The sequence below is a fragment of the Anser cygnoides genome, chromosome 6, assembly GCF_040182565.1.
Source record: "Anser cygnoides isolate HZ-2024a breed goose chromosome 6, Taihu_goose_T2T_genome, whole genome shotgun sequence".
Lineage (NCBI taxonomy): Eukaryota > Metazoa > Chordata > Aves > Anseriformes > Anatidae > Anser > Anser cygnoides.
Window position 1 is genome coordinate 32215394 of NC_089878.1, and position 26944 is coordinate 32242337.

At 67.9% G+C, this 26944-nt stretch overlaps 2 protein-coding genes across 2 annotated transcripts in view; both read right to left on the minus strand.

Annotated features, from left to right (window-relative positions):
* Positions 1–221: 221 nt before the first annotated feature.
* Positions 222–10286, minus strand: IHH (Indian hedgehog signaling molecule). The gene is made up of 3 exons (XM_048079692.2): positions 9412–10286; positions 4920–5181; positions 222–1962 (listed from the first exon to the last, which is right to left on the minus strand). Exons 1-3 carry the CDS (start codon positions 9712–9714, stop codon positions 1301–1303), a joined length of 1227 nt encoding a protein of 408 aa, XP_047935649.2. The 5' UTR covers positions 9715–10286; the 3' UTR covers positions 222–1300.
* A 4096-nt stretch (positions 10287–14382) lies between these two features.
* Positions 14383–26944, minus strand: part of NHEJ1 (non-homologous end joining factor 1) — a 33980-nt gene continuing 21418 nt past the window's right edge. Inside the window, exons 6-8 of the mRNA XM_048079625.2 lie at positions 15492–15609; positions 15164–15267; positions 14383–14817 (exon numbers count right to left, since the gene is read on the minus strand). Of these exons, the coding sequence (XP_047935582.2) occupies positions 14737–14817; positions 15164–15267; positions 15492–15609 (303 nt within the window). The 3' untranslated portion in view covers positions 14383–14736. The remainder of the gene's footprint in view (positions 14818–15163; positions 15268–15491; positions 15610–26944) is intronic.

Below are 26944 nucleotides of genomic sequence, written 5' to 3' on the forward strand. Positions count from 1 at the left end.
GGAGGTTGTTAGCACCAAGCCGATGGGGAGAACCCCATGCGCCACGCGGGGGGGGGTCCATCCCCAGGGGAGCACCGGGGTAACGGGGGCTGCGGTGATGGGGAGCCACCCGGGGGTGGCTCTCAGCTTGCTCTGCCCTAAGTTGGGGGCTGCAGGTTGAAGGCAATGCCCCCCCCCCGAGGCTGAGTCCCCCCACAGCAGAGCTCGGAGCACCCTCCTGGGAGATGACAGATTTATTGGGCCGTGCCCCCGACCAGGAAAGGTACATCCAGTGAAGAGACAAACATGCACTTGCCCACTCGTGCTCCCTCGCTTTGCCCCGGACAACAATCACCATAAAAACTGTGCTTTAAAATAATCTTTAAATAATTTCTGCTTTTCATTAAAATAATAATAATAATAATAAAAAAAAATAATAAATCCCCACCCCCGCCCCCAAACAAAGAGCTTGCCTGCCCCTCCCGGTCCCACCTTCCCCTGCACGCGCCGGCGATGCCTCCCGGCCATGGTACATACAAAGAGCAGATAAATAAATAAAGGCGCGTGATTCCGCGGGGGGGGGGGGGGGTGCCGGTCACAGCCCCCCCCCGGCCCCCTCCGCACTTCCACTGCCGGGGAGGCCGAGGCTCTAACTGGGATTTTGGGGGATTTTTGGGGGCGCTGGCCAGACCCCCAGCCCGGGTGAGCAGCAATGAGATACCCTGAGGGTTTGGGGTGCCGGGGGGGGGGCGGGAGGTCAGGCCAGGCAGGGCTCTGCTCCAGCACCTGGGGGGGGGGGGTTCTGAGCTTTGGGGTGCAAAAGGTGTGGATTTGGGATGGGGCAGCTTGGGTCACGCTGGCCAGCCTTCTCCACCGGCAGCACCCGTGCCACCGAGTCCCGGGTCTCGTGCCAGAGATGTGCCAGCCCCAGGGGGAATGTCACACGCCCCCCCCCCCCCAGCACCCCGGGACCCCCCTCCCAAATCCTCCCCGCGGGGTCCAGCCGGGCTGTAAGCTGCCGGGAGCTCCCTCCTTTGCCCCCCCAGCCCCTCCGGGCCCTGCTCCCCCTCGTCTGCCAGACCTCCGCCGTTCGCTAACCCTGCACACGCACACGCACGTCACACGCACACACACACATAGCAGCATGTGGATCCCGCCGGGGGCGCCCTCCACCAGCAAGGGGGCGAGGAGGGGGCGCGGAGGAGGCGTGCGGGGGGAGCCCCCCCACTCTGCCCCCCCTCTGCCGGGGGCACGTCCCCGTGCCGCCCCCCCCCCCCCCCCCGAGAGCCGCCCCGCGGCCACCTCCTCCGCCAGAGCACCCTCAGCTCTCCACCCGGGGCACCCCCAGCGGGTGGAAGCTGTCGGGGGGCAGCAGCAGCCTGCCCAGGCGGTAGAGCAGCCCCGAGTACCAGTGCACGCCGTCCCCCTGCGCCCCCGGCCACCCCACCAGGCTGTGGTAGAGCCGGAGCGGCCAGAAAGCCAGCTGGGCCAGCTGGTGCTCCTGCACCAGGGCGAAGCACGAGGCCACCACGTCGTCCACCACCAGCGTCCCGTGGCTCGTCAGCGGGGCGTAAGCCCCCACGTCTGTCCGGCCCCTCACCCCCACCACCTCGGCGGCCTGCAAGCCCCCCGAGCCCGACGCCACCAGCACGAAGTGTCCGGGGCGCACGCGGCTGGCAAAGGTGGGGCGGAAGCGGGCAGCGGGCGCTGAGGCGTTCTCGGCCACGAAGAGCAGGTGGGTGGGCGTCAGGGCCAGGCGCCGGGGGGGCTCCCGCGTCTCGATGACGTGGAAGGCGGTGAGGGCGCGGGGTTCCTTGTCCAGGAAGGCCAGGAAGTCACTGTAGGTGGGACGGCCGGCCCCGTCCATCGCCAGCACCCGCTGGCCCGGCCGCAGCGCCCACAGCGGCGTCCGGGCGCCGTTCTCCAGCGTCGCCAGGGCCCGGCCGGGGAAGCAGCCGCCCGTCTTCGCAGCAGCCGAGTGCTCTGCGCGGGGAGAGAGAGGAGAGGAGGGTTACCCGTCTGCGAGACCCCCAGCATCTCCCCTGTGACATGCAGAGACCCCCGTGCTGCCCGGCTTTGCCCGCTGCTCTGGCGTCGCTACCCTGCACAGCTCCCCCGCGCACAGTCCTGGGGTCCCACCCCCCCGTGCCGTTCGGGGGGGTTGCTGTGTGTGCCAGCACCTGCTTCCCAATGCAGGGCCAGGGCACCGTGACCACTCTGCAAAGCAGGGTCCCCAAACCTGCCTGGCCCAGGGAGCAGCCAGCGCAAAGTGCGGCCCCGCTGCAAAGCGCAGGGTGAACACCCCTTGGGTGCGGGGGCACCCGAAGTTTGAAGAGCGGGTGCAGAGCCCCGTGCTGGTGGCAGGCAGAGAAGCAGAGCGCGTGGCCGCTCCCTGGGTGCCAGGGCGCTCCCTGCCTGCCCGTGCACTGCGGTGCAGCACCCACGGCACCACCGGGGAGGATGCAACAAGGAAGGGCGGCAGGGCGCAGCGCCCGGCACCGCAGCTCGCCCCCACCCCTTGCTGCAGCCCCCTCCTCCCCCTGCCTGCCCGCTCGCCCCGCGCTCCCTGCACCAAAGCCCTCTCTCAGCTGCAGGGACGTGTCAAAACCCCCGGCCAGCATCAGGGAAAAGCCACCAGGCTGCTGGGCAGGGCCACGCCAGCAGCAATCACAAGGCAAAGCACCCGAACACCTGGGGACATGTCCCCTGGGGCGGTGGCACAGGGGGACTGCCCCTCTCCAGGCGAAACAAGTCACCGGGTGTCCCCAGCGCCCAGGGTACATCCAGCCAGGTGCTGGCACTGGCAGGGGATCCCCGGCTTCCCAAGGAGCGATGCTCAGCCCCCCAGCAGCCCCGGCTCCCCCAGGGCACAGCCAGCCCTGTCCTGGGGTCTATTCGATGCCCCCCCACTGCCTGCCAGGGACATCTCGCTTAGGCTCCAGCTCCTGGCCCTGCACGGTCCCAGCCTCGAGCTCCCAGCCCCTGGGGCCCTCTCCCGGGTCCCCACCTGACCCCTCAGCCTCCCCCCAGGTCGCACTGCCCCCCCATCCCTCCCCAGCCTCGGGCAGAGCCAGATCCCAGCCCCCAGGCCCATGAAGAGAGGCATCCATCTCTGGGACAGAATCCTTTTATTGCTCAGACGAGGTGCAGCGTCCGCCCCGTGCCTGCTCCCCAGCAAGGGACAGGTCCCAGATCCTGCACCCCACGTCCCCAGGCAGGCGTCAGAGCCACGGGGCGGGGGGGGATGGCAGGAGGGCAAGGGGGGCACCTGGCAGAAGCAGGGGCACAGGCACCGGGCACGGAGGGATGTGCGGGTGCAGGGGGGACCCGACGAGACGCAATACATACAACAGGCCACGCGGCCATCCGTACAAAAATAAAAGCCATTTACTAAGAGGCAGGGGCAGCCCGGCTGCCCTCTGTACACAGCTCTGGAGGGGGCCAGGATGGGCACCCCACAGGCTCCACCACACACCCCACAGCTTTGGGGATAAATCTGGGGGGACCCGGAGCCCCGGGGAGCCGCTGTGAGCCACGAGGCTCTGGCCAGCCTCCAGAAGCCCTCCAGGGTCTCAGGGCCCCGCTCGGCTGCCTGGGCCGTGGCGTTTGTCTTCGGTCAGTCCAGGGGAGCATCCTGGGCTTCGAGAGCCTTGGTCCTTCTCCGGGGGCACAGCCCCACTCCTCCGGCCAGCCCCAAGGCACTGGGGTCACGGTCCTCGCTTCGGAGCCCGGCCCCGTTTCTCCGGCCAGCCCCTCCGGGCACCGGGAGCCCTGGTCCTCGGCCCACGCTTCGTCCCTCTTCTCCGGGGGTGCGTCGCTCCCTCTCTGCGCCGCGGTCGCCCCACGTCCATCGCGGGCCGGAGATGCGCCCGTCCTGGCATCGGCACGGGGGAGCGGGTCAGCGCGGGGGGCCAGCCTGGCGTCTGGGGGTGTCGGGCCGCTGGCCGCGGGCTAGGGCAGCAGGACAGGCACAGTGCGGTGGGAGCCGAGCGTGGGGACCCCACCCCGCAGCGCCCGGGCGAAGCGCGGGGACGAGGGGCACCGAGCGGCACCGCTGCGGGAGCCCCCGGCCACCGCGGCTCCTCGGGCGTGGGCGTGCGCGCAGCCGGGGGGGGGGCACACCGTGACCGTGGGCAGGCCGGGCTCGTGTGGCACCGCCGAGGCTCTTTCCACGCGTGGGCACGGCCCTTTTGCCCCAGGGCCCCAGGGCGTGGGGCCGGCTGCGCGTCCCCGCCGTGCGTGTGCCGCTGCTGCCCTCTGCCGCACGCCCGCAGCGCCGCCGGCACCGGGCTCGCAGCCGGGAAGGGACCCGGGGGGGGCTCCGGGGGCCTCGGGCACAGCTTCCCCATCACCACCTCCCTCGGCGGGGGGGGGCCTTGCACCCCATAAAATCACACCTCGGAAACCCCTTTCAGCACCGTACGGGAGAAGCGAGCGACAGCAGCGACCGCAGCACCCGGCCCCGGCCGGCTTCCCGCAGCTCCCGCTGCCCCCGGCACCCCCCCGGCCCTGCTCCCCGGCATGGAGCTGACCCCAGAACACCCTGCCCTGTCCCTGCCTCGGTGTCCCTGTCCCTGCCTGGGTGTCCCTGTCCCTGCTGCACGATGCCCTGGTGGCCGCAGGAGACCCCGGATGGGGGCTAAGGGACCGCAAGGGCAGGGGGGACAGGCTGGGGGAAAAGGGGGCGCGGGGTGGGAAAAGGAGGCGGGTGGATTTGGGGGGGTCAGCAGACAGCTCTGACGGCAAATCTGCCCCACGGCACTGCTCCCACAGGGGTGTGACTCGCTCCCTGCCCCGCTGCCTGCCCCGGATAGGGAAATCAGGCTGCGGGAGCCAGCACCCCCCCAGGAGCCCCCCCTCAGCCAGCAGCCGGGCTCCCATGGCACGCTGCAACAGGGGGGCCGTCCCCCAGCCCCGCTCACCGTCCCCCCCAGCCTTACCTGACTTGACGGAGCAGTGGATGTGTGCCTTGGACTCGTAGTAGACCCAGTCGAAGCCGGCCTCCACGGCCAGGCGAGCCAGCATGCCGTACTTGTTGCGGTCCCTGTCCGAGGTGGTGATGTCCACGGCTCGGCCCTCGTAATGCAGCGACTCCTCCGAGTGGTGGCCGTCCTCGTCCCAGCCCTCCGTCACCCGCAGCTTCACCCCCGGCCACTGATTCATGACGGAGATGGCCAGGGAGTTCAGGCGGTCCTTGCAGCGCTGCAGGGCAGAGGGACAGAGTCAGGAAAAGCTTTTGGGATGGGGGATTTGCCCTCCTTGTTCGCAGGTTGCGCCCCACCATGCTTCCACGAAGCCAAGGGACAGAGAAAAGCAGCTGACAAGGAAACCCCGGGGGACAACAGCAGGTCCCAAAGCCCCAGGGCTGCCACAGAGGTCACACAAGCGAGCTGAGTCCTGCCTCGTCCTGCCCTGCCGGGGTTTCTCACCCCAAAGCACAACCCCAAGGATGCCAGCCCTGGATGCCTGGGCGCCCCGGCCGCTTCCCCCAGAACAACATCTCCGTCCCCAGCTGCAGCTCCAGACCTGCTCCAGCCTTGCATCAGCCCCTTGTGCACCTGACTCACACGTACAGCCCGCACTGCTGGCCCCTTCCCTGGCTGCAAAGGGGACGGAGGACGGAAAAGGTGCAAAGAAAGTGATATTCATGGCGTTGAGGAGCTCCTTGACAGCACTGGGTGAGCAAGGCTAGGACTGCCCGGCCAGGAAGAGCTGGTGGGGGGGTACAGGAGAGCTCTGTGAAACCAGAGGGGGGGACGGAGCCATTAAGGTCCCAGACGGGGCAAGTCCTGGGAAACATTAAACGAAAGAACCGGGCAGCAGACTAAAAGCAGACACCGCGGGGGATGTTTTCGTGCTGTCACCGCTGAGCTGGAACTCCGTGCCGCAGGACGTCACGGTGGCAGCGACACAAGCAGGTCATGAGACGCTGTCCCAGGGAGCATGAACCAAGGCTATAAAACCTGGCGCTGGGTCCAACCCCTGGCTCAGAAAGGCCCTAGCACCGCTCCTGCGGGGAGCTGCCCCCAGCACGTGGGCCCTCACCCTGTCCCCCATCACCAGCTCCTGCCCCGGGGGAGGTGGGTGCTGCCGCTCCCGGGGAACCCCGCTTGCTCTTGGCATGGTCCAGGCCCCAGGAAGGGCAGTGCCAGGCAGGTCTTTGCCCCACATGGGGCGGGGGAGCGCCTCTGCCCTCTTCTCGTGGCTCCCTGGGTGTGGGGAGATAAGCCGGGAAGGTGTTGGACAAACAGTGCCCAGGAGAGGGGAGGAGGAGGGAGGGGAGCGACTTTTGTCCTCACCAAACACCACCGTGGTGCCACTCTGCGCATGGCACAAGGAGCTCCCAAGGCTCCTGCTGGCAGAGAGGGGGCTTGGGGCCGGGGGCTGCCCTGCGGAGGCAGGCAGCGAGCCCCCAGCACCCCGCTGCATCCCCTGCACGGTCTCCGCTCCAGGTGTCCCCTCGCCACCCCGCTCCGGTCCCCCCTTGCGCCCTCACCGCCGACCCCTCCTTCCTCCGGGTGCTCCCTGCGGGACAAAGCCCCTGCACGCCCCCCGAGACCCTCCAACCTCTGTCCCCTGGTGGGGCACAGCGCCCGCCACCAGCCCCTGGGGACAGGCCAGCCTGTCCTAGCGGGACCCCGCTGCGCCACCCTTGTCCCCAGAAGTGCCACCTCCAGCGGGACCCCTGTTCCCTGGGCTGTCAGGGTCCCCGCAGCACCCGGCACCGGCTGTGCCTGTGCCTTTGGCGGCCAGCAGGTGTCAGGGCACGGGCAGGGACCGGCAGCCAGCAGGTACGGGGGGCAGGGACCGGGCGGGGATGAGCAGTGACAAGCAGCGGTGGGCGAGGGCGGGCAGGTGGCGATGCGCAGGGAGCGGGCGGCGACGGGGAGCGGCGCAAGAAGCCTCTGGTCCCCTCTCCGGGCTCATCCAGGAGGCTGCGGTCCCCAGCGCGCAGCCCAGGGGGGCTAAAACATCCCTGGGGACCAGGGAGGGGCCGGGATGTCCAAGCTGAAAACCCGAGAGACAGGCAGACAGCGGGGCTTGGGGGGAAGGCGCGTGGTGGCAGCGTGTGAGGGAGGGCACAGCCCGTCCCTGTCGTGTCACGGGCGGCCGGACGCCTCCAAGCCACACGTAAAGGCTCTGCACTGTCCCACGGCACGGGGTGTCACCCTTTTGGGAAGGCAGCGGGTCTGGAGGAAGGGCACAGCGCCAAGATGACACGGCCACCGGGGACCCTGGGGCACTCAGGTGGGACCACAGCCTCACGCAGGGGCTGTGGGTGGGATGCGATTGCTCGCAGCCGCCCCCCCGTGCCCGAAGCGTGGCCAGGAGAAGAAGAAGGATCGCACTACACCTGTCCCCAGGTGGAGTTTCGCCCAGAGGGAGCCAAGATCCTCTCCTGAGGTCCCCAAGAGCAATTTGTCACCGCCCTGAGGACAGTCGCCACACCGGTGTCTGCACGGGGTGATGGCTGGGGTAGGGACACCGTGGGGGCAGGGGGCCCGGGACATTCCTGGGCCAGGCTGTCGCGGAGAGGTGAGGCAGGCTCTGCCTCCAGCCTTATCTCAGCACCTCCGAGTGGGACCAGCGAGAGCAAACACACTGGAATTCTTGAGGAAGATGAAACGATAAAGGGAAGGCGGGCAGAGAGCAGCACTACCCACCCCCCCAAGCAGGCAGCATCGTCAGGCTGCCTGGGACACCCAGACCCTTGGACTTGGGGAAAGAAAACAGGTTTGAAGTGAGTCAACAGCAGTAAAAGCCAAGGCACTGGGGGAAGGGACAAGGAGCTGGGTCAATGGCCTTTCCCAGCCCATAGCTACGCGGGGCACGGTGCCAAAGCTCCCACGCTTGGGGGCATCTCCCACAGCCAGGGGCCAAGGGACGAGCCCGGAGGGCTGTGGGATGAAAGCGAGCTGCCAGAAGTCGTGCCAGGCGGCGGGGACAGCCCTCTGCCTGGCTGCCCCAGGCACCACGGTGCCCATCCGTGCACAGATGTGCAGCGGCAGGGACTGTGCAGGGCTGAGAACCCTCACTTGGGCAGCGCACGTAACCTTCGAGAAGACCCAGGGAGCTTCCAGGTGCCCTGCCAGCAAGGCAGCAGGGAGGAGGGGGCTGGCAGGTGGGACACGGAGCCTGGGACATGGTCCTGGGGGTGGGCAGGGGCACTGCCTGGGGCAGGGCAGGCGGTGGGAGCAGTCTCATGGGCAAACGCAGCCAGAGGTGCTCTCCTGCCTCTAATCCAAGCCATGCGATGTCACTCGTTCAGCATAGCTCACTCTTCCTCAGCATCCCAGGAGCTGTTCTGCATCAGGAGATGCAGGCTCCAGTGACCAGCAGTCACGACTTGTGCAGCTCACGGGGGGGGGCTGGATTCAGCCCCTCTGCTGCAGCCCCCGGTCTGAAAACCGCCCCGTGCCACAGCGTCTGCCCTCAGGGACCTGCCCCTTGGGGCACATGAGGTTACAGAGCTGCCAAGCCGGCACCCAAGCCACTTCTCTCCTTGTTACCAACACCTCGGGCAGAGTCCACGGCCAGAGCCCTGCTTGGCTCCTGCCGCCAGGAGCTCACCCACCCACCTGCCAGCCCCCGACCAGGGGGTGCAGTGGGCAGCGGGCAGCCCCGGCTCCCCCCCGCCTCCCCCAGGAGCTCGCTCGGGCTGTAACCCGGTGCTGAAGCTGGTGGCCGGGTTTCTTAGCAAGGCCGTGCGGCTCCTTATCTGCATTCCTGAAACCCTCAGGCATTCTCCTGGCAATATTAAAACACAGAGTAACCTTCGTCCAGCATCACCCCCGCCGCCCGCTGCTGTCCTCTGTCCCCGTGCCCCTCCTTCCCCCGGCCCAGGACACTTGCAGGCCGTCTTCGGCAGGGCGTTTGCACCGACAGCTTCTCCCCTTCCCCAGACGCTGCCAGCCGAGGGCTGCCCCCCGCCAGGCTCCCCGCACCATCCCACCCGGGGGGCACGGGAGAAGCGGGGGCACCGCCGCACGGGGGCTCGGCAGCAGCGCGGGACGAGGCCAGCAAGGCGCTCCTGGGGCTCCTCTGCGTGCCCCCTTTCCTCCTGCAGGCTCTGCTCTGCCCTCCGCTACGCGGAGCAGAGGGGCAAGGGCCGGCAGGGCGCAGCGGGGCAGGGTGCTGCCCCACCGGGGAGCGCCGCGTCCCGGAGCCGCCGGCCGGAGGCACGGCGCGGCAGCGTGCTGCGACCGCGGGGACGGCGGGACACGGGCCGGGGACAAGCCGGGCAGGGCGCTGCCACCTCGGGGGACGGACGGGGTGCTCGGCGAGCCGAGGCGGGGTGCTGCTCCCGAGCTCCCCGTCCCGTCCGTGCCGCGCCGGGGCACCCGGCCGGGCACCGGCGGCAGCGGAGCGGGGCCGCAGGTGCCCGGCGCAGGGGAAGGGGGGGGGGAGAAGGGAGCGGCGGCGGGGCCCTACCTGGGTCATGAGCCGGTCGGCGCCGGTGTTCTCCTCGTCCTTGAAGATGATGTCGGGGTTGTAGTTGGGCGTGAGCTCCTTGAAGCGCTCCGAGTTGCGCGCGATCTTGCCCTCGTAGCGGCCGCTGGCCCCCAGCGTCTTCTCGGGCACGTTGGGGCTGAACTGCTTGTAGGCGAGGGGGATCAGCTTGCGGGGCGGCCGGCGGCGGCTGCCCACCACCCTGCCCGGCCCGCAGCCGCGCACGGCCGGCGCCAGCAGCAGCGCGCACCCGCTCAGCAGCAGCAGCAGCCGCGCCGGCTTCATGGCGCGCCCGGCGGCCCCGGGGCGGCCCGGGGGACCGGCGGCTCCGGGGGCTCCGGGGGCCCCGTTAGGCTCGCCCGCCGCTCCCTCCGCCCGCCCCGGGGCTCCCCATGCGGGGCGCAGCCGGCGGGCAGGTGCCGGTGGCGGCGGCGGTGGCGGTGGCGGTGCCGGTGGCGGCGGCGGTGCCTTGCGGTGGCGAGGAGCGGGTGCCCGGCGCGGGTGCGCTCCGGCTGCCCGGTGGCGGTGTCGGCCCGCTCTGAGCTGCCGTGCCCCGGCGGCGGCAATAAATAGCGAAGGGCCGTTTGTTTTGGCAGGAGAGCGGCCGCTTGCGGGGCGCGGGGCTCGGCGCTGCCCGGAGCCCCCCGCGGTTTGCGCCCTGGCGGTCAGCGCGGCGGGGCTGGAGCAGGAGACCGGAGCCGCCGCTGCCTCCGCTCCCCGGGCAGGAGTGAGAGGGGAAATTGAAGAGATCCGGGACCGGGAACCGCCAGGACCGCACCCTGCCCGTGTCCCAGCCTCCCTGCGCCCTCCCTCCCTCGCCTCCTCCCCGCGGAACCTGCCCCGGGCCGCCCGCAGCCTCCTCCCCCCGGCCGAGCCCCGGGGCCCGCAGCCCACCCCGCCGGGCCGCCCGCCGCCACCTGCCCCCCGGGGCCGCCCCGGGACGCTCCCGGACCGCCAAGCTTCCCCCCCCCCCTTCCTCGCACCCCCTTTTTTTGCCCCGGCCGCCCCCCCGGGGGCTCCCCCGGCGCGGCGTGGGCACGGGGTGGCACCCCCGGGGCTCCGGCCCCCGCCGCGCCGCCTGCTCGCCAGGGGCCCGGGCCTGCGGGCGGGGATCAAACAGAGCAGGGAGGCAGCTGGTTGAAATTTAACCACAATATTCTCGCTCCCCATTGTTTCCAGGGAGGCCCGATATTTCCACAACAGGATTATGGCATCTGATTAACTCGCTGAGACAACAATGAGGGGCTGGGATGGGCTTCCCCTTCTAGCTGCCAAAAGGGGAAAGTAAATACAACACCCTGATTTCAGGAGCGAGGCTTCGCGGGGCCCCCCCCGGTTCTGCCCCAGCTGTGCGCTGGGGAGGGGTCCGGCAGGGCTCTGCGCGCACCCCGCTGGTTCCCCGGCACCTCCCCAGGTGAGGCGGTGGCCTTGGGACACCCCTGCACACGCAGCCCTCGGGGGGATGCCCCCTCACCACGGTGCCCTTTGGTGGGCACGGGGAGCTCCAAGGGGTACCCGGGAAGGCCAGGCTGGAGCGGCCCGGCCAGCAGCCCGGCTCTGCCCGCAGGTCTGCGCTGGCCTCATCGGCACCGAGAGGTTCGGGTGAGAGGGATGCAGCCAGCAGCACCCATGTGCTTGGGATGCTGCTGCCCACTGGCCCCAAAGGACCATCTCCCTTGTGGGAGCAAAGCCGGCCGGAGGTTTCTCCATCTGGGTTTTGTACTCCGCAGCCACGCAGCCAAAAGCCGTGCCCAGAGCTCTGCGAAGCCCTGCCGCTGCGTGGGACGGCGTGGGCGTCCTGCTGCTGCACCCGCACGTGGTGGAGCAAGAGGGGCTGGCCAGCAGCCCCCCCAGCCACAACACTTGCACATCTCAGCTGCCTCTTCCAGCAGAGCATCCTAAGGCAGCCAACAGGCAGAGCAGAGACCTGTCCCAGCACCACTCCCCAGCCCCGCCTCTGCCTTCCCTGGGGCTGCAGCAAGGGCACGGCTCTCCGTGCATCACAGGCACAGGAGAAGCAGAGCCCGGCTTAAGTCCGCAAGGTCCCCCGGGCTGCTTTGCACTGCCACGAGGAGCGAGCCCAGCTCCCCACCGTGCTCATCGCTGCCACGAGGAGCGGGGAACGGGAGTGTCTGGGGGCAGCGCTGAGGGTGCAGCACACCGCCAGGGAGAAGCGTCCTACGGCTCCCGGTGACCCGAACCCAGACCCGAAGGAGCGCTGCAGCCTGCAACACGCAGCGTGCATGTCACATGTGCCTGTCCCCCCCCCCCCCCCCCGCAGCCCCAGGGTGACAGCAGCCTGGCTCTGCCCTCACCGGTACCCTCTCCCCACGGGGACGCAGGGCTGTTTCTCCCAGACCTGACACAGCCGAAGTTAGACGGGGAGCTGACTTGGGTTGCAACCACGGCTCCTGCCCATGCAGGGGCCCCAGCACCCGCATTGGCTCTGGCCGTGGTGAGCAGCGACAGTGTGGCTGCAGAGCCCGCTGTGTCCCCGCGCAGCAGAGACTGCAGGGCTCCTGCATGGGGACACCCGAAATCACTCCTGCCCATTGACACCTGCTGCTGATGAGGGGCAGCCCCCCCCCCCAGGTCCTGCCCCAGCCCTCGGGTGGGTCACAGGGGTGGCACTGTGCTGGGGACACTGCCAGCTCTCTGCAACACCTTCCAGAGGAGCCAAAGCGAGCTGTGAGCTCAGCACCGCCCACAGCACCATGTTCCCGATGCCAGCCCGTGTCCCTGCTGGGCAGAGCCTGCTGGCACATGGGGCCAAGCGGGACAGGACCCCCGGGCATGGTGAGGGGGGGACCTTGCACGGGGCTGCTGGCTGATCGGGGTCTGTCTAACCAGGGCTGTCAGTGGGAAGGGGCACTGGCAGCGGCAGCACTGGGGCACGGGGAGGAATCACCTTCCAGCAGAGGTGGGAGGGATGCGGGCTCCATCCCCGTGCCCCACAGCACCTCCCGCATCACTCGGCCACTCTCAGACACCACCAGGACGCACGGTCCCCATGCGCTGCTCCCGGCTGCGTCCTCACCTTGCCCAAGCCCCTCTCTCCCTGACCCACAAAGGCCCCCATCCCCAAACCCCTCTCCCCCAGACCCACAAAGCCCCATCCCCGCATCCCTCAGGCCCCGGGGCTGCCCCAAGGCCCCGCAGGGCTGCCCGGAGCCGGGCGCTGCACAGGGCAGGCGCGGAGCCGGGCGCTGCAGTCGGTCTAGGTGGTGCTATTTCTCTATTTTTGCACCGGACGGGTTTGGGATTTTCCTCTCCCTATTCGCTGCCTTGGTCGTCTTCTTCTCCTCTCTCTCTCTCCCTCTTTTTTTTTTTTTTTCTTTTCCTTTTCTAAAAATACTTGACAGCGATTGAAAGGTCCCTTTAATCGAGGCCACAGAGCCCTTATTAAGGGCACGGGTCGGGGTGCTGGGCCGTGCCCGGCATAACGGCTTCATTAAACCCTGCGAAAACTAATATTTATGGAATCAAATTTATGGAAGCCGAGGCCGAACTTGTGGCCTTTAATGTGTGTCGGGAGCTCAAATCCAGCCGGCTCCAGGGAGGAGGGGGTGGGGACAGGGCAGGAGACCCCAGCGGGACGGGGATGGGACAATGAGCGGTGACACTCCCCGGAGCCGGCGGCGACCTGGGCCAGGCAGGCACCGGTGGGCTCCACGCCGGAGCCACAGGGCCTGGGGTCCCTGCCCTGCCCTGGCTGGGGCTGGGGGGCATCAGCAGAGCTCTTTTTCCCTGCTGACATCTCCGATCTCCTGCTTTTGCCCATCCTCATCCCCGCTCCTGCAGGCCCATCCCTCCCGTGCCCGGGGGGAGCGGGGCAGGATCTGTCCCTGCAGCAGGTCCTTGCCCCAAGCCCCAGACCAAGGGTTGTCCCGAGGGGGGGTCAGCTCCTGGGTGCTGTTTTGCCCGTGTAAGATGCTGACAGATGGCAGAAGGCAGGACACAAGGCGGCTACGGCTGTCGGCACAAGCTCCCCATCCCGCGGCTTCCCCTTCCCACCACCCACCCTGCCCCGCACGCTGCTCCCTCGGAGAGGAAATATAAAAACCTCTCGCCCTGGGACTGGCCGGCTGCGGCCCTGCAAAGGCCCTTTCATTCCCCTTCCACAGACACGGGGGCTGCTCCGGATGTTTTTGTTTCCCCCTCGCCGCCCGTGAGAGCGGGCAGCGAGGCTGCGGCCAGCCCAGCCCCGGGGAGCCGGGGGCAGGCAGGGGCAGGGGTCCCTGCGGTGCGCGGTGCTGCCCAGCCCTGCTGCCTATTTTGGGACCTGGTTGGGCACAGGAGTGGCAGCCCAGCTCCAAAGGAAGCACGTGGACGCAAGGGCTGGAAGAGGATAGGAAGGGTTAGAGGGTGGGTGGGTGGGTGGGTGGATGGATGGATGGATGGATGGATGGGTGGATGGGTGGATGGATGGGTGGATGGGTGGATGGACAGGGAATGGAAGGGCAGAGGTGGTGCTTTGTGTCCAGAGAGCATCTGTAACCCACTCCAGGGCTGCTCCCAGGCCTGGAAGCTTTCAGTGCTTGGTTGTCCCCTGCCCCTTGGAGCCCGGAGCATGGATTAACCCCACGCGCCTGCCCGCTGACCCTGGGGGAGCTGCTGGAAGGGCTGCGCCTGGCTCCTGGCACACGGTGTGTCCCCTGCTTGGGACAAGGGGAAACTGGGCTCCCGCCCCATGCTTTGCCCTCAGGACTCAGCGATCTCCTTCACGAGCACCCACCCCATACCCTGCTGGTCAGGGTGAGGCTCAGCAGGGGCTGGGAGCTGCCGTTCTGCCCCACAGCCTTGAGTTCCCGTCTGCTCCTCACCATCCAGAGCCACCGCAAGCCCCTGGGATGGTGGGACCAGCCTGAGGGACCCAGCTGCAAGGGGGGGGCCGCACCCCTGTCTGGGCACTGCTGGCTGAGGGAGGACAGAGCAGGAGGAGGGGACACGTCACCCGGACACAGCCCTTTAATGCGAGCCAGCACGGGAGCAGGGTGCGTTGTCTCCTAGCCCAAGCCCGTGCCCTGCTGGAGCCCCGCAGCATCCCTGCTGGCACCCCCGCAGCAGCAGCCCTCCCGCTCCCCTCTTGTCCAATGTGGGCAGCCTGGGAGCTGCACCCGGGGAGAGGCACCGAAAAGTGTCCTGAGACATCAGCGAGGGGACGAGGTGCCCACGTCCCCGTCTGGAGGCAGCTCGGGAGCAGGGAACGGCCCAGGCAGCGTCCCCGGGGAGGTGCGGACGAGGCGGAGGGTGCGCCGTGCTCTGCTCCGCCTCTCTCAGATGTCCTCGCGTGGTGGCAGCGACCTTTCAGCCGAAGAGCCCCTTCGCTTTCTTCGGCTTGGCCTTGGCCACGGGCAGCCGGGGCTTCTGCACCGGGGAGGAGGGCAGCTGGGAGCAGAGGGGGGGCAGCGTCAGTGCCCCGCGGGGGTTCCCACGGGATGGGTGCGCGTGTGCAAGCAGTGACACCCCCCCCACCATGTGGTGGATGTGCACCATCACACACACGTGTGCAACAAGCCCACACGCTCCCCAACCAGGGTGCAGGGGGTAGGATGTGGTGGGAAGCGAGCTGAGCCCCCCAGCATGCCCTGGACGGGCACGGGGCTGGGATTTGTGGTGTGGGGGGCAAAGGCTGGGCGCTGGGGCCAGGAGGAGCACACCGTGTCTGGCTCCCTCTCCCTGCCAGCCTGGGAAGCCCCTGGCACGGCCAGGCCGTTCCTAGCGCCGTGCTCACCGTGGCTCCCTCGCTCGCAGACGCCGTTTCGTCCTCCGGGGACTGCGGTGGCGGGTCGGGGTGCCCCGAGGTTTCTGCAGCGGGCGCCGGGCCCTCGGCGTCCTCTGGTACCAGGAGCAAAGAGATGCAATTTGGGGTTGAGACAAGGAAGCACGCGGCAGCGCCCAAACCCACACCGGGAACAAGGGGATGCTCGGCCCAAAGCAAAGGGGGACACGTGCAAGGGGCGGGCTGCCCCCACCCAGGTCCCCGCTCCCATTCTCCGGGGATGGGGGCTCACCCAAAGGGTGCCCCACGCGCCCCCGCCTCGCATCCAGGAGCTCCTCACCCGAGCAGTGCCGTTTCCGAGCCTGCTTGGCCTCCTGCAGCGTCACCGCCGTGTAGAGCTCCTGCAGGGCCGAGGCGAACGCCTGCCCGTCCCCCGCACCGCAGATCTGGGGCAGGCTCTGCGGGACAGAGCGGGGACACCATCACCAGCCGCCAGCGCTGGGACAGGGAAACGACCCGCCAGGAGCTGGACCCTGCCAAGCACACGCTCATGCACACGCACACACACCTGCTCGGCCCACCGGCTGCTTTCCTGCTAGGAGGAGGACAGCACAGCCGCTGCCTGCAAGCCGTTCATGAAACGCTGGCGATAAGATCGCACGGGAAGGGCCGCGGCTTCCCCAGCAGGAGCAGCGCAGAGGATGAGCCGATAAGGAGCACAAGCCTTGGGCACGGGCAGGACCCCGGGCACGCGGTGGGGACGGGGAGCTCCTGCCCCGCCACAGCCACCTCCTTACACGTGCAGCGCAAGCCGCCCCGGTGGCCCCAGCAGCTGCCCCAGCACAGGCAGGGGATGGTGATGGAGATGTGGCGGGTGCCCGGTTTGCTCCCCGCCTGCCCGAGCGGCTCCTGGTGCTGTGCACACGTTTTCTTGATGCACTCGCCACATCTCATCTCAGCCTCCCATCACCCCGGGGACGCTGCTGGTCCCGGGCAGGGGCACGGCAGGGGAAGGGGCTGCAAGGAACGTTAAGGGGATGCAAGCAAGCGGGTGCACCAACAGGAATGGGGAAGCGCCTGTGCGCAGCGGAGGGAGGGCTCGGGGCAGGGACGTGCACGGGCAGCTGTGCGGGTGTGCGGGTGAGCGAGTGTGTGCGCGCGGGGCTGCGTGCGCAGCTGGACTCGCGTGCTGGTGAGTGTGGTTAGTGGTGCATGTGTGGTTGGTTGTGTGTGTGTGTGTGTGTCAAAGGTCTGGCACTAATCTCTGCTCGGCTCCACACCCAGACAGCAGGAGAACAAAGTGTAACAGATAAGGCCGGTTCCTCTCCCGGCCAGGGGAGCGGGGAGGGGATGGGGACGCTCAGACCCACTCAAGGCCAGAGTCCAAAGCGTGGGCCCGGCTTCCCAAGGGCAGAAAGGGCAGGCTGAGACCTCCCCCGGTGCTCCCCGCCGGGCAGGGAGCTGGTGCCGGTGCTGGTGGCCAGAAAGGCACCTTCCCCGCAGGTCTCAGCCCTCCGGCTGGAAGCAGAGGCGTGAAAAACGCTCGGCTGCAGGACACGCACGCCGCTGGGGTCTGCTTTTTGGCCAACCTCTCCGCAGGACCTCCTGTGGCCCTGCCCACTGCCACAGGAGGGAGCGATGCTCTGGTCCGAGCGCCCTGCCAGCAGCCCTGGGATTGCCAGCCAGAGGGCAAACCTCCCGATTCTGCTTTGCCCGGCCTCCGAGCTGCGGGCAGCACGAGGTGCCAGGGAGGAGGAGGGATGCTGAGCACCTCGGACACCCCTGGGATGCGCCAGCCCTGATGGCTCAGCCCCACGGTGCCAGGCTTGCACCCGAGGTTGCAAAAGCAGCGCCCGACGCTGGGAAGGCGACTGCACTTCAAAGGCAGCAGAGGGGCTGGCATCGGGTGGCCGACACAGCCCAGATCAAAGGCAGGAGTCATAATTCAGAGAAAAGCAAACAGCAGCTCCCAGGAAAAGCTGGGACCGGCGGCGGAGCGAGCAAAGTGTACCAGATAGCACCGCGCGGGTCAGTGCCCCCGGGCACCACTGCTCACAGCGTGTCCCCACCGCCGAAGGGTCCCCGGGGGGGAAACGGGGCCGCAGGTGCAGGGCACCCCCTGCCCATGCCTCCGGGAAGGGCCCAGCTCCGGATGCAGCCGCCACAAGCCCGGGGTGGAATTTGGGAGTCACCGGCCGGCTCTGAGCCAGCGGGCTGCCGGAGCTCGCCCTCGCGACGCAGACCCCAAGGGAAACGGGTTTGTAACCGGGGCTGGAAGCGTTTCCCTGCAAAGCCCTGCCTCGGCAGGGAGCAGAGCGTGCTGTGCCAGCCACCGGCCGCCTGATGGCCCTGGAGGCTGAGAGGGACAAGGAGGTGTCCCCAGAGGTGGGGGACAAGCCCTGGGGACGGGCGCTTGCCCTCCCTCCTTGCCCCGCATCCCCAGAGCATCCCTGGACCAAACCCTGCTGCAGCCAGCTTGCTGTCCCCGCTGCGACTTCAGCCCTGGCTGCCGGTGCCTTGTTTTCCTCTGATCGCTTGTCTGCGGGATAAACACAACGCCCGAGGCCCGGGAAGAGGCAGGAGCAGGGTGCTGGGAGGCGGGGGGGGGTGCCCGCAGGGTTTCCCCCCGCAGCGATACCCGGGGAGCTGGCGGGGGGCACGGCGGCGGACCGACCTCCGGTCGTGTTATGACTACCTGGCCGCAAGGCCGAGCGCCGTGCCCGGTATCAGGAGCGACTCAAGGCTGCGACACCGGCACGGGAGGCTCGGCAGCACACGCTGAACCACGATTAGCCCAGCCGGGGCGGGGGGGCTGCCCCAGGAAGGGGAGGCTGGTGCCGGGGCTGGGATGCGTGTCGGGCTGCGCTCCTCGGCACGGTGCGGGGCAGCTCACGGGGAGACGAAACCCAGCCTCGCACGGTGCCCCCATCCCAGGGCTCTGCTGTGGGGAGGTGGTGGGGAGAGGTGGACGCAGCAGGCAGGGTGCCAGAGCCATCCCCAGCCATCCAGCGTGGCCAAGGGGCTCACGTCACCCAGCCCAGCGCCGTGCCCCCGGCGCAGGAGCGTCGCCGTCCCCTGGCACGGGGCTGCAGGCTGGCTGGGCCCCCGCGCCGGTGCCAAGCACCAGAGTCTAAATCGGTCGTGCTCAAAGCCGGGGACTGACCCTTTCATTATCACACCAGACGTTCGAAGCGGTTACCAACATTCTTTGCTCCCAACCCCACATTCCTATTTTTTAATATATTTTTAACTGGAAAACAGAGCGAACGGGGCCTGTTTGGAAATTACAGCCTGGCTGCTGTGGCTTGTATGTCAGATCTGCCCACATTCCCGTGGCCAGCCTCAGCACATGCTCCACAGGGGCACACTTAATAATTCCTGCCGGGGCTGGGAGCCAAGGGGTGTGGGCCTGGGGGGGGGGGGGGGGCACGGCTTCCCCGGGCTGGCCCCGCCGGCGGTGCCGTGGAGCAGTGGTCCGGGAGCGGCACTCTGGCTCTCCGGTGATGGGCACGGCTGCTTCTGCCCTGCTGGCACGGGCAGGGGCTGGTGATGCTGCAGCAGCCCGTGGAGGGCAGGGGGATGGCCCCACGGCTGGGGCGTCCCTGTGCCTGGTGGCCACGCTGCTGTCACCCTCCCCTGCCGCGGGCTTTGTGCGCTCCCATGGCGCGCTGGGCATCGCTGCCCGTGGTCCTCCCGGCGTCCCGCAGACTGGGCAGGGATCCACCCTGGGATCCACCCTGGGATCCACAGAGATGAGCACCGAGCTGTGCTAGCCGCTTGGCCAGCCTATACCAACGGCAAGGGATCCCACCTGCGGGAGGACACAGCTGGAGGGGGGGGAGTTGTGCTGGGATCACGGGCAGGGAAAGGGGCAGCTCATCCCCCTGGGATGCAGCAAGTCTGGGCTCCTGTCCCTGTGGGGTTGTCACCCTCTCCACTGGGGCAGAGCTTCCCCAAAGCACCCCGAGCTGCCCCAAAGCACCCCGACCTGCCCTGCACTGGACGCTGACACCCTTTCCACCTCAAGCCCTCCTCCCCATCTCAGACCCACCCGCACCCACCCACCCCAGCCTGCAGCACGCCCCGGGCACCGCACAACCCGGCAGAGGACATCTGAGGGACCTGCCCGAGGGCTGACCCCGCGGCCCCCAGCACCTCGTGCCATGCCCGCCCTCGGGGGACGGGGAGCAGCAGCCGGCAGCGACGCTGGCGCCGGGCGCTGCGATTCGTCCCGCGGCGCAGGCAGGGGCAGGATGGCCAGGGCTTCCCAGGCACGGAGCCAGCGCCGCGCACACCTGGCAGGAAGCGGCTGTGCCGGCTGGGGAAGGCAGCCCGGAGCTGCCGAGAGGTGACGGGGTCACCCCGGGGAAGAGCGGGCGGCGAAGCCGGGGCAGCCTGACGGCACAGCCCGGCCCGGCACAGCCCGGCACGGCCCCGCGCTCCTCCCGGCTCTGCTCGGGCCCCGCTGCGGGTGATGTTTTCCTTTCCCCCGATTTTCGCTGGCCTTTCCAGCGAGCAAATGTCAGGCGCATAAAGAGCGGCACTGTGAGCGGAAGATGGAGCGAGAATGCCTGCCCGCGTCCCTCCGTAAGTGCCGGCTCACACTTCATCAAGGCAGCCTTTGCAAGCGAGGCACCCGCTTAACAACCGGCGGTCTATGCTGGCCGGCGACCGCAGCAGCCCGCTGCTCAATACCCTTTTCTTTCCCCCCCTTGTGCTGCTTTCACGGCTTGGGTTACAGCCTTTCTCGCAGACACTGCGCGCAGGGGGCTCCGCATTGTGCCGCCTCCGCGCTGGGGCGGCCACGGGGATGCCGGGGGTCCTGCCCCTGCCCTGCCCTCCCGCTGCTCTTCCAGCTCCCAGGGACAAACCCGGGACAAAGGAGGGCTGACGGCAGCGCAGGCGTAGGGCATAGGCATTGGCATCCTCCCCAAGCAGCACGATGCTCCGGTCCTCGCGGGCACGGCTCGGAGAGGAGCCATGCTGCCCACCACAGGCACCCAGCCCGTGAGTCGGGTGCTGGCTTGGCAAAGAGGCACCTAAACCAGGTCCTGGCAAGGCAGGAGGACTTGGGAGGACTCGATGCAGGAGGCATGGAGACCTGCTGGCCAGCCCCCCGCCCCAGCCCAGCACCCCAGGTTTTCCCAGGGCACAGCTCAGGGAACCCTCTCTGCGAGGGATCCGGGCGGCTTGTGCCAGCTCGTTACCGTAGGGTTGCTCAACAAAGGTGGACACATCACCCGGGCTTATTATTGTAGGGTTCCTCGGCAAGGCATGCCAGCTCATGCCGGTTTATTATTGTCTGTCCAGGAAAACTGGACACATTGCGCCGGTTTGTTATTGTAGGGTTTCTCAGGAAGGCTGGCCAGCTCATCCTGCCTTGTTATTGCTCAGGGCACGCGGGGGGCTGGCCAGGAAACTTCCTGCAAAGTAGGGTGATGGAAACGGAGCCACACCTGATGAATCACATGGGTGCCACACGGCGATAAGGGACGGCGGCGGGTGGGATCCTGCACCCCAGCTCCACCCGGCAAAGACAGGCCATGCATTCACGGCAAGAAACACTCACCGCTCCCCTGGGGCCACGAGGCTGGCCAAGGAGCTGGGAGCACGGGGCAGGGGGGGCACAACCACAGCTTGGCGCCAGCGGCAGGGGGGATGAGCAGAACAGCCCCTGGACCTCTTGGAAAGCAAAGCCTGGGGGTGGCGAGGGGGACCCAAGGGGACCTTGCACCCAGCGTGGCCCCAAACTCAGCGCGCAGGGGATTAGCTGTGATAACAGGGCTCGGAGCGGAAGCAGCCCTGGGCTGAGCCAAGCGAGATTAGGGGCTTTGGGGGGAATCTGGGCGCATTCGGGACCGGGCTGAGCTGCAGGCAGGGGCCGCCCTGCCCCGGTGGCTTCGCAGTTCCTCCCAGGTGTGGGCGCACCCGGCCGGAGGGGCAGCCCATGGGGACGTCCCCTGGGGACGCTGCCCCGTCCTCACCCGAAACCGCAGCAGGAAACGCAGGGGGAGCAGCAGGGCTAATCCCCCAGGCTGACTCAGGCGTCTCACCGGGCACACAGGGCCAGCAGGACTGGGTCTGGCGCGCCCCGGCAGCCCTGGCACCGCTGCTGGCACCGCCACTGAGTCACTGCCGCTTCCCCCTGCCTGGTGGCAGCCTCAATTTCCTCTTTGCAGCCAGCAGCGTGCCCGGCACGGCACCACGGCGCCCGGGGGACAGGGGGGCAGGTGTCCCCTCCAGACAGGTGGCCCTTCCGGATGGTGACCACCTGGGGCTGGTAGCCGGTGCCCCTACAGGTGGGGAGAGTGCCCAGGCGTCCCCACGGGCAGTGCCGAGCCGTGCAGGTGCCCAGGTGTCCCCGCGGCACCCAGGTGTCCCCGCGGTGCCCAGGTGTCCCCGCGGTGCCCAGGTGTCCCACGGGCAGTGCCCAGCTGCTCAGCGCAGATGTTGGGCCCCGGCCAGGCAGCAGGATTGAGTGTCGGGCTTGCTCTCCGCGCAGCGGCAGGAGGCCAGGCTGCCCGGCGAGCACACAGCCCCTTCATTCATGGCAAAAAATAGCCCCCCGGGGTGTGGTCCAGCCTGGAAAAGCCCCCTCCAGCCCCGGCCAGCCCATGTTTATTCAGCGAGGGGGACGCGCTGCCCTCCCCCTGCCCGCCGGCCCCGCGTGCCGTCTCCGTGCCAGAGCGGCCGTTCTTGGACGCGGTTCCCCGGGTCCCCCCCTGGCCAAAACACACAGGCCGGGGCGGGGGGGTAGGGGGGTGGGGGGTGGCAAACCCCTAAAAAGCACCGGGTTTGTCTCCGGGAGGAGCAGCCCCCGGTGATGTCATGAGAGTTTGCGAGCGGCCACATGAAAGGGACTCGCTGCCCAGGAAATCCACGGGCCCGCGCTCCGCCAGACAAGCCGGCGATTCTTCACTGGGCCGGGAAGGAAACCTCGGGGAGCCCGAACCAAGCCCGCCTTTGCCCCGGGGACAGAGCCTGCCCCCTGCCCCACAGCCCTCGGGGACCACAGCCCTGCTCTGCAGTCCCCCCGTACCCAAATCTCAGCACCGCAGACCCCAGCATCCCAACCCCTGCTCCCAAATCCCCCCTGGGTACCAACCCCTGTCCTGCAGTCCCCAGAGCACCAAAACTCACCCCACAGCCTCCCAGCATCCCAATCTCTCACACATAGTCCCTGGGGGCCCCATGCCCTGCCCCATAGAGGCCAGACCCTCCCTCTCCTCTGGCCTGGGGGGACAGCACCCCCATTTCCGTGCTGGGAGCATCCATCAAGCTGGGAGCAGCGGGTGATTTAGGGCTAGGCAGTGCTGCTGGCAGACAACGGGGATGCGGCAGGGCAGGGGATTCTCTTTCCGGAGGGATTACACCAAGGACAGCTGGGAACACACAGACACAGACTCCCCAAGAGCCGGCCAGGATCTCGACCCGCTGCGGCGGGCACCACAGACACGGGCTCTGAAACTGAATCTGCTGCCAATCCCCTCCCCATTTCCCAGAGGCGCAGGTCCCTGGACAGGCAGGGGAGGCTCTGCCTTCCTCCTCCTCCTCCTCCTCCCCATGTGGGACGACCCCTGGTTCCGCACCCCGCATCTCAGCCCCCTGGTCCATCACCGTGGAGCCCACACCACGTGGCTGGGCCATCTCGGAGAAGGCTGTGGGGCATCTCCATCCTGCCGGTGCCCACATCCAGCCTCCGTCCCCCAAAGCACTGCAGCACCATGAACACGGAGGGGACAGGGCCAGCAGGGAGGTGACAGCAGCCCCCGGTCAGCGGCAGGCTCGTGGGGCTGTCCCCTCTCCCCACCAGGACCAGGGGGTGATGTTCGCTCCCTCTGTGGCTCTGCAGAGGGGGGCTCAGGCTCTGGGGCTGTCAATCAGGCACCGCTCGCCAGAGCTAAAAATGTGCTCTCAGCAGGAAAACAAAATAAAAACACCAAACAAAACAGAGAGGTGAAAAATTCCTTGACATTTCTCTCCTGCGAGTCCCCAGGGCCAGCAGAGAGGCGAGAGCCCCCGGAGTTTGTCAAGCAAACACTTTCACACCCTGGGCCGCGCTCGGCACGCTGCCGCTGGAATGCCAAATATATATTTAAGCCCCGCTCATCAAAGGAGCCTGTTCGGAGTCGGTCTCGGGCAACGTGCATGTGGGTTTGGCCCGGAGTGAAAACCAGGGATGCTGAGAACATTTCTCGGGGCCGGGAGACGGCGCGCACGCGGGAGATAAATGCCAGCCTCCAAGGCCGTGCGGCTGTAAGGTCGCGGGCTGGGCACGAGATACCTGCCCGCTCGCGGCGCTCGCCCTTATCAGCTCGTGTCGCACAACGGGGTGGGGATGTTTAGGCTGGAGGGAGGCCAGCAGCAGCCCTGCATTCCAGCCCGCCGTAAACTTAGTCAAAGCTGCAGAAGCCCAGCCAACAACGCCAGGGTCCAGGGAGACGAGCAGGAAGCGACGACGGGAGAGGACAGGGCTGCGGGGACACGGCGCGAGGGCGGAGGGGAAAGGAGGGCTGCCCGGGGTCTAGATATGTGTCGCGGGGGGTGACAAGTGTCCTCGGCCCCCGCGGGCAGGCTGCCCTCGGCTGCCTTCCTTGAGCATCCCCTCGATTTGCTGCAGGCGGCCCGGGGACCTGTGCTGGTCCCGCCGCGCACCGGACAGCGCCCCAGCCCTGCAGGTGCTGGGCTGGGCTTTCCCATCCCCGTCATCGCTCCAGCCAGGAGCAAAGGGCTCTCAGCCTAAATCTTGCCCCTAATCCCAGCTGACAGAGCTGCGGGTCAGGGTCTGGCCGGGAGCAGGGGAGATCATTGCCCCAAGCGAGCCCGGCACGGCGGTGCTGTGAAATCACGCATTACGCGCCTGTCGCCCGCGGCAGGAGCAGCCCGTCAGGCTGCCGGCACCGCTCTGCTTACTGGGGGCCATCCCGGCCGGGGGGAGCTGACCCTGTGCAGCCGTGCCCCCCGCCCGGGTTCATCCCCAGGTGAGAGGAGGGAGCGCGGGGCTGCGGGTTGGGTTTCAGGCACCTGCTGCTAATAAAACAGCCTGTCAGGGCACCTTCGCCCTCCGGGAGAGGGACGGGGTCCCGGCGGGGCTGTCGGGGGGCACGGAGGGCTCGGGGAGCTGCGAGCTGGGTCCCCGAGGACGTCCCCACCCTCTGAGTGCTGTCGGGCATTTAAACTCCTCTTAGCGACCAGGGGACCCGAACTTTCATCCGCGGGACGGCAGCGTCCTTCTGCTGCGGGATCCTCGCGACGCATGAAAGGAGCGAGGAGGAAATCACACCCACCCCGGCATCAGGCCTGGAGCGCTGCCAGCCTTTCTTCCTCCTGCCGCGCGGACGTTTCCTCCCTGCTCCTCTCTCCCGGCTTGTCCCGGTGCCCGGGGCTGCCGAGGCTCCGTGCTTTCTGTTCACATCCCTGCTTTCCCTTCGCATCCCTGCTCTCCGGCCCCTGCCCGCTCCGCGCACCGCTCTCTGTGCTCCGCATTGCCTTGCCCCTGCCGTCTCCGGACAGCAAAACCGTGCTGTTTGGCCATATATATATCTATTTTAAAAGCCTCGCCATTTTCAGCTCTATTTTTCTACCCTGATTTTGTTCAGTGCAGCGTTATTTGGCAGCAGCAGCCCTGTGAAACAGGGCCGTGGTGAGCATCCAGGGCGCCTGCCTGCAGCTCCCTGTGCTTGGGTGACTCTCCCAGCCGTCACCACCTTCCAGTCTAATAACGGGTTTATCTTTAACCTTATCCTTAACGTGCTACACTATTTACTATCTCCTACGAAGTGCCAGGCTAGGAAGTCCTCCTCCACAGCTTAAAACCCCACCTTCCCCATGGCCCTGATCTTTGCCAGCCTCCAAGAGAGCTGGGCAAGGCAAAGGTCCCCCCAGATCCCATTTTGGCTGGGAGAGAACCTCTCCAAACGCCTCGAAACTCAAAATACGGCTCCAGAAGTGGATGCCTGCACATCCACGGCCCCAGCCCGAGCAGGAGAGCAGGAATCAATTACAGGGCTGGCAAAGGCAGGGCTGCTCCGGGGCTGGCGAGCGGCACCGGCCCCCGCGGTGGCGGCACGATGCTGGCACGCACGTGGCGCCGCACCGGGGGCTGCCTGCGGGCCCCGCGCCTCCGGGCTGAGCGCTGCCCACCTCCCCGCCGGCACACCCTGCGGCCCCCCCAGGAGAGCAGATGTGCAAATGGCTGGCGGGGAAGATGCATGGGAACCACTTGAAAGCCCTGGTATGAACGCGCTGGTAAACCAGGGCCACTCCTCTGCTCCTCCGGCTCCGGGCGTTATTTATAGTGCTCCGGGTGCCCACCCCGGGGGAGTTCAATCCCTGGGGTGCAAATTCTGCCAAGCCAGCTGTCCTCTCTGCCTTGTAGCTCCCAGGAGCCGCGGCAAGGTCTGCAAAGTGCCCCAGACCCAGCGAGGAGCCAGGATGCTCTCGGGAGGGCTCTCCCTGCCGCACCCGGGACCCAGCCCGGGGGGGCTGCTGCCTTGCTCCAGCCGGCCTGCACGCAGCACGCCTGGCCAGGCAGCACACCCCGCAGGAACACAGGGACGTGCTCCACCGCAATGCCCTGGAGAGAGGTGCAGGGGCTCCCGGCATCTCCCGAGGGCTGGGGGTGAGGATGCTCCCGCAGCCACGCGTGGCCCCGCCGCTGATCAGGAGCAGGCGGCTGCTGCTGGCGCTCCCCCAGCCAGGGGCTAAATTTATTCCACGGGTCTGTGGGCACCGAGGGGACACGGGGGTCCAGCGGCCCGCCCCGCACGCGGTGCACATCCCAGCACCCGACACCGGTGACGGGAACAGAGCCCTTCCGGACCGTCTCCTCGGCACCCGCGAGTCCTGATTACTGGCCCCAAAGCGGACCCAAGTCCTTCCTCCCCCGACCACAGAGGGGAAAGTTTCCAAATTAAAAACCTAAAACTGGCAACAAGGTGCCCATGGCAGGAACCTCTTAAACTGGCCATTAAAGTTTATAAGTTAGACGGGCACCAGGAGCGCGCGGCGGAGCTGCAGGAAAACAGCCGCCCCTCCTTGGGCAGCCTAACCACGGCTGTCCCCAAAGCCACAGGGCTGACGTCAGGGCATGAGCTCACCTCCGTCACCCACCGCCTGGCCGGCCCCAGCCCCGTGTTTACCCCTGCCCGTCCCCGCCGCTGTCCCTCGCAGCCCGCTCTCCCTTTGAGGTTGGCAGCCCCGGGGCCTGGCGAGGAAGAGGAAAAAGAGCAGAAAGGAGGAAACCAAACCTCAGCGCCCACAAGGCGGGCTGCAAAACACGGAGCCCCAGCAGCTCCCTCCCGGCCCTGCTGCCTCTCCCGGCCACGTCCCCCCTTTTCCTGCCCCAAAACCGCCCTGGCCCTGAAAAAGAGGCGACCTCGAGGGGACATGGGTGCGCAGCCCTCACCCCACCTGCAGCTCGCACAGCCTGCCCGGCTCTCCTCGGGGGCCAGGGCTGTTATCCTCCCATTATCCTCCCGCTGCAATGCGCTCTGCGCCCTCGGTGAGATGGGCCGAGGGTGGGTGCCGGAGCCAGGCAGCATCCCCTCCTCCCCAGGGTGCTGGGATGCACCGCGGGGCTGCGAGGCGAGGGGGGGGACGTACAGCTTTTCTCCAAGCCCTCCTGGTCCTAGCTGGGGACATGCGAAGAGTTTTGTGGCACCAGATTTTGGCTAGAAGGGCAGGAACACAAGCTCCCTGCCCGGGCGCACAGGACAGCGCCATTCCCCTCTCCCTGCCAGCACCAGGGCACTCTGCCTCTAGACCTCTCCATGATCCCTGCACGGCCAGGTG

Excerpts from the sequence above, each read along its gene's own strand:
- IHH (XM_048079692.2), bottom strand. The coding sequence starts at position 9,714 with ATGAAGCCGGCGCGGCTGCTGCTGCTGCTGAGCGGGTGCGCGCTGCTG. Across the intron at positions 5,182-9,411 it reads CCGACCGGCTCATGACCCAG|CGCTGCAAGGACCGCCTGAA; the intron begins GTAGGGCCCCGC and ends TCTGCCCTGCAG. Across the intron at positions 1,963-4,919 it reads CCACTGCTCCGTCAAGTCAG|AGCACTCGGCTGCTGCGAAG; the intron begins GTAAGGCTGGGG and ends CTCCCCGCGCAG.